This window comes from Struthio camelus, chromosome 5 (assembly GCF_040807025.1).
Source record: "Struthio camelus isolate bStrCam1 chromosome 5, bStrCam1.hap1, whole genome shotgun sequence".
Classification (NCBI taxonomy): domain Eukaryota; kingdom Metazoa; phylum Chordata; class Aves; order Struthioniformes; family Struthionidae; genus Struthio; species Struthio camelus.
In genome coordinates this window covers 53328083-53342548 of record NC_090946.1, presented here as the reverse complement: position 1 = coordinate 53342548, position 14466 = coordinate 53328083, and the positions used below count along the sequence as shown (strand labels likewise).

General features: G+C 37.5%; 1 protein-coding gene across 6 annotated transcripts in view; it reads left to right on the top strand.

Moving 5' to 3' along the window:
• HECTD1 (HECT domain E3 ubiquitin protein ligase 1) overlaps nt 1-14466 on the top strand; it is a 66011-nt gene that overhangs the window by 39785 nt on the left and 11760 nt on the right. For 2 of the 6 annotated variants that reach the window (XM_068946403.1, XM_068946402.1), the window contains 6 exons: nt 2603-3298; nt 6607-6828; nt 8606-8739; nt 10440-10596; nt 11404-11626; nt 14220-14274. In XM_068946403.1, the coding sequence (XP_068802504.1) occupies nt 2603-3298; nt 6607-6828; nt 8606-8739; nt 10440-10596; nt 11404-11626; nt 14220-14274 (1487 nt within the window). Of the gene's footprint in view, nt 1-2461; nt 3299-6606; nt 6829-8605; nt 8740-10439; nt 10597-11403; nt 11627-14219; nt 14275-14466 lie in introns of all 6 variants that reach the window. The other 4 variants (XM_068946401.1, XM_068946400.1, XM_068946405.1 and 1 more) reach the window with 3 other exon arrangements.

Here is a 14466-nt window from a genome sequence, read left to right as displayed (position 1 = left end):
CTTCTTTTCCTCTAGCTTAGCATTTGCAACATTTTTCTTTTCTTTTGTTGTGTCCTGTACCTTTCTTACCTTGCTAGCTTCATTGGGATCAGGTTGTTGTCTTGTTAATTTAAAAAAACAAACAAACAAAAAAAACCATAAAAAGTAACAGCCAGGGATGTCTGTGCTCAGCAGGCCAGGTTATTGAAGGGGCTTCAGTAGAAGTGATAATCTTGTCAGCTGAACGTGCTCCCTGCCTCCACACTCCCCACTTTTTTTTCTGGGTGCGTAAGACTCGCCTTGTTTCTGAAGCATCTTCAGTAACTTCTAGGTTCACTCTTAGCCAGGTTTTTACGTTTCTTCTTGTTTATTGAGTTGTCAGATCTCTAACATGGAGAAATGTCTACAGTACAGTGTCTTTAAAAGAAACATTTTTAAACTTCCTTGAATCTTTTTCTTTTTGAAAATGTTCAGTGTAGCTTGTAGGGAATTCCCCCATCATGGGTATATTTGTTCTTACGAGATGCAACAGTATCAATAGCTATACTATCACTTGTAAGACTTAGTGTTGTTGGCGAGTAGTATTCTACTAAATCAGTGTTTTCATTCCTCTGTTTCACTACAACTTTCCCATTTAAGAATAGGTGAGGTTGAGGTTCCTGCATCAAATGATGATGCCAGACTGCAAAAAGCTTATGTTGTTAGACTGTTATTCCTACCACAGTGGTCTTACAAAGAGAACATTGAAAAATGGTATCCCGCTTTTTTGTGGTTTTTCACGTGTTTAGACAAATCTTGAGCTACTTTTGAGCCGTCATGTAGAACATGATGCAACAACACGACTCGAAGTACATAATATGTATTAAAAGGTTGTGCATGCTTTAAATTGTTTGTAATTAATATTTTAGGAAAAGGAACTATACAAAGCAGGATCAGTAGCTTTTTTTAATGCTTTTTCAAAATACGCTGTCCAGATACTCATAGAGAGGAAAAATCATACTGTTTAACTGTGCTGTAGAACTTACCTTTCTCTTTTTTGTATTTGATAAGAAAGGCAAATACAATTAAGGCAAAAACTCAGGTTTGCCTCACAACTTCATCCTTCAGAGTTCCACCATTTAGTGGCATGACGGTACTCAGATATAGTACCTGAAGAGGGAATAAAATCATACAAGGATAATGTGATCTAAGCCTGCTTATGTGGGGATGAGATGCCTACTTATCATATCTGAAAATTTTGACCAATTTTTAAATGTTCTTTCTCCAGAGTGATATTTTTAAATAGAAAATTGCCTGTGACTTTCTGTTTTGGTCTAAAAAGTGATGACTTTTGAATAGTTACAAGGTTGAAAAGCACCTGACTGTGCTAAAAATAATTCTTTACTTAAAATTAGCTCTCATCTGTTTTGTTAAAGAAAATACCTGGGTGCATCTGGACCTGACATCTTGTTTGGATTTTGTCTAAGGTTCTAGAAGATGACTAAGCTTAAGGGATTTTATTTTTAAAGAAAGTGTACATCAATTGAAGTTATGATGCCAGCTTTTGTTATAATTAACATACAATAAAAGTACTAGAAGAAATTTTTTTAGGTGACTCTGAGGTTGTGCTAGCTATTCAGATGAGAAAAAATGAATTACGCTGCCCCTATTTCTGTCCTAGTTTGTGAAATTTCACATGTTAATCTCATTGTTGTAGCTTTATTACATTAAATGGTTACAAAATACTGGTACTTTAATTTATCATTTAATAAAGAAATTGAAGAGTAGCATCTCTTTCCAGTGCTATTGTGATCACAGTGTAATGGTCTGACGTTCTATGAAACGTACTCTTTTTGCAGCCCTGAAATGTTACTTTAAGCGGTCCTTACGTGACTGCCGTAAGACTCTTCACGTAAACAAGAAATGTTTGGTTGAGTCTGTAAATTATTGAAAAAGCTGAGTATCAGTAAACTTATTCTTTCATGTTACGCTACAAAAACGAAAAGTCTTGAACTAACCAACCCATTTCATAAAATGTATTCTGTAGTGCAGATATGATCATACACAAGCATCCAACAAAGAAAAACTTTATTAATCTCTGTCAAGAAACTATAATTCTTACACAGACATTATATAAAGTTATGATGATACGTTTTAATATGCATTTCTGATATTAGAGAATCTAATCATCGTAATGTTTTGAGAGATCCTAGTATGCCAGGCTCCGTCCTGGAGCAAACATTGTTATGGACTGAATTCTCAGACCCTGAAGTTTATCATTCATGGCACATGCTTATCACCTTAATTTTAACGACATCTTAAAAATGCCGGTTAGTTTGGATTGAGGACTCTTCCTTTTTAATTGGCATTGAGGACTATTTAGTAACTTTATTAATTCAGAGATGCAGCCCTTATGAGAAGCTGATCCCACATTGTGGAGCTACTGTCTGACACGCTCCTGTCTGCTTTCTGCTGGATCTCACAAACTCCTGTCCCTTTCCAGGCTGGATTGATGTCACCTGGGATGCTGGTGGCTCTAACTCTTACCGTATGGGCGCAGAAGGAAAGTTTGACCTCAAGCTTGCACCAGGGTACGACCCTGATTCAGCGGCATCACCCAAACCTGTTTCATCCACTGTTTCAGGCACAACGCAGTCATGGAGCAGCTTGGTGAAAAACAACTGTCCAGACAAGACGACTGCTGCTGCAGGCTCCTCAAGTAGAAAAGGAAGCAGCAGTTCTGTGTGTAGCGTGGCCAGTAGCAGCGACATCAGCCTGGGTTCGACCAAAACGGAGCGGAGATCAGAAAGTGTAATGGAGCAAAATATAGTTTCAGGCACTGACGTCCATGAACCAATTGTTGTTCTGTCTTCCGCTGATAGCGTGCCTCAGGCTGAAGTAGGGTCATCTTCCAGTGCAAGCACCAGCACCTTAACAGCGGACATGGGAAATGAAAATGCAGAAAGGAAGTTAGGTCCTGATAATTCAATACGTACTGCTGGGGAGTCTAGTGCTATATCGATGGGAATTGTTAGTGTGAGCTCTCCGGATGTTAGTTCAGTTTCTGAACTGACTAATAAAGAAGCAGCTTCCCAACGGCCGCTAAGCTCTTCAGCAAGTAACAGACTGTCAGTGAGTTCTTTATTGGCTGCTGGGGCACCGATGAGCTCCAGTGCAAGCGTTCCTAACCTCTCGTCTCGAGAAACTTCAAGCCTGGAGTCTTTTGTACGAAGAGTGGCAAACATTGCACGTACCAACGCTACAAACAACATGAATTTAAGCCGAAGTAGCAGTGATAACAATACTAATACTTTGGGAAGGAATGTCATGAGTACTGCAAGTAAGTAAGCTATACTTGGTTTCGGTTGAAGCTTTTGTTGTTTCTTTGGCTTTCTTTAGACTTAAAGAAGTTTGGGTTCTGTTGCCCTAATAGGGAAATAAGTCTGCAGCAGCCACTGTCTTGTGTATACTTACAGAACTCATGAAGAGTTCATGGAGTTCATTGTAACTGGAAAGGTTTATGTTGCCCTTTCTCTCTGTGATGTCAAATTACACTGTGGTACTTGCCACTTAAAAAAAAAGAAATGGATTGTGATGTCTGTTGCAAGCTCTGGGGGAGATCAACTCAACAGTCGTGTATGATGTAGGTCAAGGGACTGGGAGACTGGCCACAGCAGCTAGTGCGGGATACTCTTACTCCCTGATCTGTTCTGGGTAGGTTTGACACGTTTGCCGTGTATCTGTCTGGTTTTTGCTATTTGTTTATTTTCCTCAGAGAAAGAAGTTTCTGCACACTGTGAATCCTGTCTAAGCTTAGGAACTAATGACACAATTAAAAAAAAAAAAAAGTAAACTGCAGTGTGTCATGAAATTTTTAGTGAATTCATACAGTATGTTTTAGCTAAACGTACTCTGATACTGTGTGTGCTTTTTAAAGATGGTACGATCGTAACACTCAGATTCGGCAAACCATTCAGACGTTGTAACTTTAAGGAAGCTTGTAGCTAACGCTGATTTAAATGGGTTTATGAACATGCTTTAGCTTTTGCATGTCTTCAAATCCTCTGTGAGAATTAAGGTCCTAGCAGGTAAGTTAACCTGCTTGTTGCGGGCGGGTTGGCTCCCCTGAGCTTTGGGAGCGCTCCTGTCTGAGGCAGCCCGTCGCCTAACGCTGTGCGTTCTGTTCCGTGTTCGGGGCTACTATTTGAAGTGGAGAACTGCGTTGCAGGAGGTAGTAGGCAGGCTAGAACAATAAAATGAAAAATCAAATTATCCAGAAAGAAGCGCTCAAATTTTTTTTAGACTTCTATACCTTTTTTTTTTTTTTTTACTTGCACGCTTTCTATTTAAAAAATGTTTGATTTTAGCACTCCTAATTTTGAATCCCATTTTTAATGATGGTAGGATTATTTTCTTTTATGTTTGGGCGGGGGGGGGGGTTCTTTTCTGTGTATACCTACGTTCATGTTGTGACACCTTGGAGTGGGGGGAACGCTTGCAGCCTGGATTAAAAATATTAGTAAAATAACCAAGGGAAGATTTCCATAAATTGGTCCTTTTAGGCAGATATTCAGTGCCGATAATCCTGAAGTTATTTTGTGTTGGGGAGTGAGAATGTCGTAGGATAATTTAACAGAATATTTAACAGCTTTCATGTGTGTTTGATAGCATGCAGTGATAAAGTTAGAAATAAATTTTTTTATTTACCATGTTTTTAATATTAAAATGTATTGATGCTTTGAAGTTATCCCTCTTCTAGGAATTATTTTATTAGTGTGTTTTGTTTTTTACAAAAAAAACCCATAAATGGTGACTCATGACTCAAAAAGAGATCAGAGACTAAATTTGAGCAATTTTGCCAAAGTTATATTAGCTCATTGTCAAAAAACCTTCTATTTTCTTTAAAAAGAAAAGAAAAAAAATCCTATCCAGAAAATATCTGAAATCATGGGTAGTGATATGAGTCTCTTTGCATTTGCTGTAGTGGTTGCATTTAAAAACATCAGAATTTGCCAGGAGTTGAGTCGTGTCAAAGCTAGCCAGTTTGTATTTGTTTTTGAGACCTGTGCAAATGAAATGCTGATATTTAATGGCTTTTTCTTTTTATTACATCAGCAGAGAGTTCACTATTATTAGTTAGGGGAAGTGGATGGAAGATGTGTATACTGAGCAAACTTATTTTCAGGCTTTTGAACTTAAGACTTTCAAGTTCTTGAGCAATTAAAAAAAAACAACAAAAAAAACCCTTTGGATTGGAAAGTTTCCATGCTCTCTTGTTCTCAGAGATGAGCATAAGGCTTACATAGCACCTCTAAATTTAAATTTCACTCTCTTGCTCCCCGCATGTGGAAATAATTTCAAGTTTTGTGTCTGTCTAGGTCACTTTTGCCAGTTTTTGCATTTTCCTATTTTTATTTATAAATTATTTAAGTTCTTGGGGGGGGGGGAGAGAGAGACAATATCTGACAGACAATAACAACAATAAAAGCAGAGACATTTATTTTTCCTAAACTATTACCAAATGCACTCAGGGGAAGAATCTTTGGGTTTGTGCTATAGTTATCTTCAAGTATAGTAATCCTTGCTGTAATCCGTAGCAGTAGTCTGAAATTCAGTTTGAGATATACATAAAATTTATTTTAAGCAGTGCCTCAGTTTGCATAAGCTGCAGTAATGAAAATGCTTACTTTTATAACTGCAAAGTTTGTATTTGATAGATTTTTAGAAAAAGTAGATTGAAGAATGCAGAGGTTAAATTTAAGAATAGCTGATCCCCTTCCCCAATATGCACATAAGAACATGCATTAAATTTCCTGTATTTAAAATAAGGATGTGCGTAAATGTTTCTGGGATTGGCATGCTAATGTGTAACTGCTCATAAATATGCCATTTCAGATACGTACATTGTTAAATGTGCGTATCTGAAATTCTTCCTATTGAATTTACAGTTAACATGTTTTAATTTTTAAAATGCCATGCATTCATCTTATGTATTTGAATGTATAAGGTAACTTCTTAGTTGTTTTCTGTTTAGTTTGAAAATTACTTAATATATACTATCCAACAGAATGAAGGTGTTATGTGTTTTTACAGTACTGCCGAGTACTGTAAGCTTGTTGCCCATGGTGAATACATGCACTAATAGCTGTGTGAAAGATAACAAGACAGAGTTGCTTTAAAAATGCACAAATATAAGTTTGAAATTTATCTCTTATGTTCTTAATTCATTTATAGTTAAATTGTTTTCCCTGTATACTTTAAATTATATTGATGTTAGAGATAAAACAGGCTTTGAGCTTAAAGTAACAGATTTCAGTAATACCTTTCATATGTTGATTCCTCTGTTAAGCAAAACGAAATGAAGTTGTTTCAGATTTACAGTGGGATTCTGGGATTTATTTAATAAAACTGTTTGCTTTAAATGTATGCAAGGGAATATGCACCGAAATGAGCATATAGATTGCAGCGTGCGCTTTTGCCCAGGAAAGTCCTTCCCCTTTAGTCTGTTATTCCGTATTGTAAAATAACACATTACATCTGATGATTTTTCAAGCCCAAATATATTTTCAGCGCAGGAGTCATGCATGTAAATTGTACTCTTCAAATCATCAAGTCATTTATTTTATCTTACCGTATCTTTATCTATAGCTTCTCCTCTTATGGGTGCCCAAAGTTTTCCTAATCTGACTACAACTGGTACCACATCAACAGTGACCATGTCTACATCCAGTGTTACTAGCAGCAGCAATGTAGCTACAGCAACTACAGTTTTATCTGTTGGTCAGTCGCTTAGTAATACCCTAACTACTAGCCTAACATCAACATCTAGTGAGAGCGATACAGGTCAGGAGGCAGAATATTCTTTATATGGTAAGTTTCATTTTTAAATGAACATAAGCAGACCTCCCATGAATGATTTTTTTTTTTCCTTTTCTCCCTTTGTTATGATTTTTCATGTAGTATTTTATTTTCTGAAAAGTATTTGAAAGTTGAGCTGTTCATATATTGCTAGCTCTGTAAGGCAGTACTCAAGTAAAATAATGTTAAAATAGTAGTATTTCTTTTGGTTTCAGTTCTTTGCAGTTCAGCAGTTTCTATCCCATTTGCTTATTATTTATGTTATACTTTATTTAGGTGCTTAATTGTCATTAATCAAGTGAGTTTAGCATCTAATGTAGTTTCTATATGGGCCTCTACTTAAAAATCCAACTATTTCTTGTATTGTATTCGCATGTTACATGCTGAGTCTGAGGTACCTTGTATTAATCCGTGATTGAAAAGCACTAGTTTGTTTTTTTTGAAAAACATGTTATATGCTTAAAGTACTATATGAGATTCTAGGTAGCTCAATTCCATAGTAATTGTGACAAGTTGGAAGGAACACAGAAATTAAAATGACATGGAGAATGGAATTACATGATTTGAGGAACAAAATCTGGAGTTATATGGGCACTATGTGTTTAAATTTAGACATAGCACCATAGATGTTTGGAGGGTATGAATACTGAGAAAGAAGATTTTAGTTTAGTGATAATGTCTAAGAATGAAGTTGATAAAACGAAGTCAAAAAAACCCCGGGCTAGGTATGGGGAAATATTTCTAATGTAAAGACTATTGGATTGTGGGATGTTGCTGAAGGAAGGAATGCTTGAATTCTTTAAAATTTGTTGGAACAAAGCAAGTAGGCAACAAAACAGAACACAGTTTCTGTCTTAAAACCAACTGAAATTGGTTTTGGGGGAGAGAATCCAGTAATTTCAGTGGGCATTAGAATTAAGCCCTTTGGAAGGGTTTGATTAAGGCAGCAGGATGCGCCATTTCTGTATATTCTCTTAAGTGTCATTTTATATTTGATTGGGCGAGGAGTCTTAAAACATGTCATAAACAGCTAGGTCAATAGTTTGGGGAGTCATCCGTAAAGTTTCTGTTGGGACCTTGGCAACAATTCAGATAGTGTTTGAGTTGGATATGTTAAAGTACAAAGATTCATCCCTATCATAGTCCCCCTTCAATAGCTGTCACTTTCTCTGGTTTGGGGTTTATTTGTTTTGTTTTTTAATCTTAGCACTAGGTGGGTGAAATTGAACTATATATCAGTCTGCAGTTTCTTTTTACAGAAATGCATTAGCAATTTTATCTTTTAAAATGTTGCTATTAAATACTTATTTTTAAAAGGTTCTTTATATTGTAATTTGAGGCTAAAGCCACACATTCTTAGTGGAAAATACACCAGTATTCTGTTTTTAAAATTAGTTAAACATAAAATCAGACAGTATACGTTTGTGTACCAGTTTTTGTGTTCTTTTGTACCTTTAAAATAAGTGAAATTATGAAATGTTTGATTATAAGCAAATGGAAAAAAAAAATTGCTAATCACTCTTAATTATAGCAAAGTTCAGGTTTTTCTTCTGTTAGTTTACCCTCTTGAGCTAGAGCCCTGGAATTTTTTGTCAGTCTATGCTTTTATCAGAGCTTTTAATCTTTTTATGCCATCAGCAATATTTTAGTTCTGTCTGCTATTTTTTAAGTAAGAATTATTTATTCAGTCTTCCTAATGCTCCTGCCTTTAATTTTCAGAATTTTACTTTGAGTAATTCTTGTCTCTTTTTTCCCCTCACTATATGTAAATTTATGTATGTATATGTAGATTTTCTTGATAGCTGCCGAGCTAGTACTCTGTTGGCAGAGTTGGATGATGATGAGGATCTACCTGAACCAGATGAAGATGATGATGAAAATGAAGATGATAATCAAGAAGACCAAGAATATGAGGAAGTTATGGTACAGTATTGTCATTTAGCTTAGCTAATTAAGATATCATCTGTGCAAACAGATGCATACAGAACAGGAAAAATCCACAGATTTTCTTGGCCGTGTGGGGTCCAAGCTATAATTTTTCTATTAATCAAAACAAATCTATTTAGATTTAGCACCACTAGTTGGGAGTACCTACCCATTAAGACTCTTAGTGAAATGCTCAAGTTAAAATCATGTTGTACTGCTGTGCAGCTGTGAATTGAATCCCTACCAAAAAAGACCTTTTAGAATATACTTCTTTGTCCCTTTTACCTGTTCTGGTGTATTTTCTGACTATTTACAGAGCTGTTATCTCCCACATTAAAGTGGGTGTGCTGAACTCAATTGCAAGGCCCCACTAGATATTACAGCTGACAGGACAGTCCTTTCTTTGTACCATTTCAAATGATTGTACTGCCTTCAACGCTTCCTGTGGAGAAAAGTGTTTCTGAATCCTAACAGATCTTGTAGGCCAAAAGTAACATCTTAGAAACAGCCTCGAAGCAAGCTGACAAGACAGTAGAAGTGGTGTATCACTAGTTAATCATGCTGATGAAAGGAGTAGTTTTGCAGGTAGGCTGCTGAATTTTGTAGTGTTACAGTTCCAGGGTGCATTTAACGGTAAGCCTGTGTAAGCATGCCAGATGAAATATCCCTTTAAGAAAAAGTTAAACAAAACAGAAAGGGAAATAAGCCCATGCAGGTCTTGTCTATTGTTGTGATTTACGTCTTTTCATTTGGTTCTTCTGGTATGATGAATGCTTGGTCTTCTATGCCCGTTGAAGTGATTCTGTAAGATTTAAGAGGAGAAGTAAGACTTCACTAATGATAATTTAATGTTTGTTACTATAACGAAAATAAATTAATATTCTATGAAATTACATAAACTACTTGTGAGTAAGGCACACGTTTTAAGCATTTTAACCAAATTTTGGGGCAAATTAAGCTACTGTGATTATGTATTTGAGTAGAAACTCAAATACATCACTAAATACTGCTGTATCTCGCCTTGTACACAAAGATACAAAGTTATAAGGGATGGAAAAATCTGGTACTGCTTAAACAGAGCTATGATGCAACAAACCCCAGTTTGTAGGGGTCACTTTTCAGAACTCATGAAGTGGAGTTACTGTTGTTGTTCATGGGAAGAAGCAGAAATGGTACACTAAGCTTTGCTTAAGATTACACAGCAAGAATCAGATCTGCAAAAGCAAACTATCCTGGTCATGGATTCTGGTCCTGTTCCTTCTGACATACTATGTAATTCTTCTCAACAGGGAATGGAACGAAAGTTCTTGGTTTTAGAAGAGTTAAAGGCATTTATTTTGATACTATTGATTGATTGAATCTTTCCGATTTTAAAGTTTTATGATTTCGTCTACACGACTTTGTATTTCCCTGCATTGTTCTGGTGCTTCATGGAAAGTTTAATTCTTTCCAGAAATTGTAAAGACCCCTGTTCCAAGGTTAGCCCAGTAATACGGGTTTCTGTATGTCAGCAGTTTTGCTTAATTTTCTTGATTCCTGCTTGATCAATCAAGTGGAATTAATACTGTTGTGCACCAGCTTTGATATCTTTAGTGTCAGCTTTAGTTTACATTGCTGCTATATTCCAGAACTAAACTTCAAATTTTTGATCAAATTATTCTTTGTAGAAGAATCTGAAAAAGAACCTTTTTTGATAGGAAGAAGAAGAGTACGAAACCAAAGGAGGTCGCAGAAGAACATGGGATGATGATTATGTATTGAAAAGGCAGTTTTCTGCTTTGGTTCCTGCTTTTGACCCAAGACCTGGTCGAACTAATGTTCAACAAACTACTGACCTAGAAATTCCTCCACCAGGTATGCCAGCAAAACATTTGTGATACTTGGTCTGGCTTTAAGATAGTTAATGGTCCACTGGGGTCAAGGGATCTTATCACTATGAATTGGTACAGTATGCTCTTATGGCTGCGTAGCTTTTCTCTGTTTGAGCAAGAATTTCATCCGCCTCTGCAGATCTAAGCATCATCTGAGGAAAAGTATATTTAAGCGCTTTGTAAGATAAGCATACTCATAAATTTAAGAACTCAGATTAGTGATGGGTTCCTTGCTATGTCTGTTTCCGCTTGCAGAAATGATCTGTATTGAGCTATTCCAGAATAGCTTTGCTTTGGAGAGGGCTCGTTGAAACAGTCCAGAGCAGAAGTGAGGGAAAAGCTGATAAAACAACTGTGGTCTGCATGACCAGCTGCCTAGCACCTGATCTTGCTCCTTAGCTCGCTCTTATTTAGCAGCGTGGGTACATTCACTGTTCCTTCCAGAAGGTGTTACATAACGTAGGCTTCTGTGGAAATGAGCCCTTGTTGATTTTGGTGAACCAAAAGGAGCTAATGCAACAGGAAGATAGTGTGTATAAAGGGAACAATGCAAAGGCTGTGTTAATTTTAAAGGGGATGTTATCAAGACATAAGGATAAATAGATAGATTTCAAAAAATGTTAGCTTTAATCAAAGAGAGAAGTGCTGTTATAATTCAGTATCATCTTCTTGGCATGTGTGCAGGAAGTCTTTACACTTCCTTTTTGAGTCATTTATTAACGTTTAAGGCAGCTTGTCGTGGTTTATATGTTTTGTATTAACAGCTTCTCAAACGGTTTTTCACATGCAGGTACACCTCATTCAGAGCTTTTGGAAGAGGTTGAGTGCATGCCTTCACCTCGTTTAGCGCTTACCTTGAAAGTTTCAGGTCTTGGAACAACTCGGGAAGTAGAGTTGCCGCTAACAAACTTTCGATCTACCATCTTTTACTACGTACAGAAATTGTTACAGCTTTCCTGTAATGGCAATGTGAAATCGGACAAACTTAGACGTATTTGGGAGCCAACATACACGTAAGCTTACAAGTTTATTATTCTGTATAGAGCAGTGTATAGGAGCTGACTGATTAGGAAACAGGTGTGAAACAGGTGTTATGACACTTTTTCTTTCACTTCTGGAGGCAATAGTTTTGGAATTAGTTTTTCTTTCACTTATGTCAGCATATCCTTTTTGCTTTTAAAGCTGTGATTCTTCAAAACAAAGAAGTCATAATTTTTCAATTGTGACTTGATAATAATATCTCGAAAGTAACTGACACAAGAGAGCAGAATTTGGCCTCTTTAGGGATGTGCTTGGAATAATCCTATGGAATTATGGTCCTGGAGAGAAGGAAGTTCCAGGAAAGCTGGTTGACTGAAGAATCTTCCACTCCAAGCTCAAGAATCATTCATTCTGATGTGCAGAAAGTCAAGCAAAAGCAGCAGGAAGCCTGCATGAATGCACACGCTCTTGAAAAAGTCAAAACATAAAAGGACGCATGCAAGAAGCAGGAAGCAGTGTCAAGTTACCCCGGGGGCAATATAAAGACACTGTGTAAGCATGCAGGAATGTTGTTAGGAAAGCCAGAACCCACCTGGAGTTGAATCTGGTGAGGGAAGTGAAAGGCAACAGGTTAAGGAATACTTCCAAAAAAAAAAAAAAAAAAAAAGTGTATGGGACCTGATCGGATGCACCCATAGGTGCTCAGGGAGCTGGGCACGTTCCATTATCTTTGAAAGGTCATGGGATTGGAGAAGGTTTCTGAGGACTGGAAGAAAGCAAATATCGCTCCTATTTTCAAGGTGGGTAAGAAGGATCTGGGGCACTACAGGCTGGTCAGCTTTACCTTGATTCCTGGAAAGGTAATGGAGCAAATAATCCTAGAAACTGTTTTCAAATGTATGAAAGAGAAAGAGGTTATTGGGAGTTAGTCGGTGTGGATTTATGAAGGGGAAATCATTCCTGACGAACTTCATAGCCTTTTCTGATGAGATGCCCAGCTCAGTGGATGAGGGGAGAGCAGGAGAGAGCAATGGATGTTTATTGTGACTTTAGCAAGGCTTTTGATGCCGTCTCCAATAACATCCTTATTGACAAACTGATGAAGGATGGACTAGGTAAATGGACAGTGAAATGGACTGAAAATTGGCTGAACTGCGAGGCTTGAAGGGTCCATTTGGAGGCCAGTTAATAGTTGTGTACCCCAGGAGTCAATCCTAGGGCCAATATTGTTTAATGTTTTCATTAATGATCTGGATGATGGGATAGAGTGCACCCTCAGAAGGTTTGCAGATGATACAAAGCTAGGAGGAGCGGTTGATACAACAGAGGGATGTGCCGCTGTTCAGAGGGACCTTGGCAGGCTGGAAAAGTGGGCAGAGAGGAATCTCATCAAGCTCAACAAAGGGAAGTGCAAAGTCCTGCAGCTTGGGGAGGAATAACTCCATGCGCCAGTACACGCTGGGGGCCAACTAGCTGGAGAGCAGCTTTGCAGAAAAGGCCTGGGGATCTTAGTGGGCAACAAGTTGAACATAAGCTGACAATGTGCCCTTGTGGCAAAAGAAAGCCAACAGCACCTTCAGCCGCATTAGGGAGAGCGTAGCTGGCAGGTCAAGGTAGGTGATCCTTCCCCTCCACTTACCACTGGTGAGGCCGCATCTGGAGTGCTGTGTCCAATTCTGGCCTCCCTAGTGAAGGAGATGTGGACATACTGGAGCAAGTGCAGTGAATGCCCATGAAGGCCGTTACAGGCCAGGAGTATCTGTCATACGAGGAGAGGCTGAGAGAGCTGGGACTGTTTAGCCTAGAAAAGAGAAGGCTTAGAGGGGAATCCTAGCGATGTGCGTGAATAACTGATGGAAGGGAGTAAAGAAGACTAAGCCAGACTTTTCTTAGCCTGGTGAAAGGACAAGAGGAAACGGGTGCAGGTTGAAACATACGAAATTCCATTTAAACATAAACACTTTTCTTACTGTAAGGGTGGTTGAACACTGGAACACCTTGCACAGAAAGGTTGTGGAGTCTCCATCCTTGGAGATGCTCGAAACCCGACTGGACGCAGTCCTGAGCAACTTGCAACTTAATGAGCCAGCGTAACTTCTGTTGTATCGGGGAGTGAACGTAACTGAAAACAGGATAATTTTCTCAGCTGTCTTACATCCTTCCTCATGCTATAACATGTAAAGCTGTGTTCTGTAACAAAACTTCTGTCTTCTAGTTAGAAAGCATTACAAAAATAGTTGTAAATGTGCATATCTCTTAATTTGATAGCACAACAAACTATCCCAGAATTTCAAAATTTCAAAGAGTTTGTGCACTTGTAATGAAGATCCTGAAGTTGAGTTGGAAACTTTAGACAATTAAATTTGTTTATTTGATTACTCAAACTTCACGTAAGGCAACATAAATTAAATGCTTTGCAAGATAAATATCCACATCGTGCAAGTTAAACATGAGTTAACAAATTTTGCTGGATTGGAGTCCTGTATGTTTCACTGCAAAGAGCAGCTGCTGTTTCTCTTTCATGTTATCTAAATGTCGTTGAGTTCTAACAACTCAAAGTATAACCTCAATATGTAGAAGATATACTGTGAATATAAAATATTAACTCATTGTTTTAATATTTAGAATCATGTACAGAGAAATGAAGGATTCTGATAAAGAGAAAGAAAGTGGAAAGATGGTAAGACTTTTATGCCTTTGTGTATGTTTTCATGGCTATTTAAACAAAAGCAAAACACATCTTATTGCAGTTTTTGAAGTGCTACATTAAAAAGCTAACAGTTTTTGATTATTTAGAGGATATGAGTGAATATATTTGTAAATGCATGGTCCTTTAGAAAAAGAAAATGTGTATAATGCATGTGAAATCTTT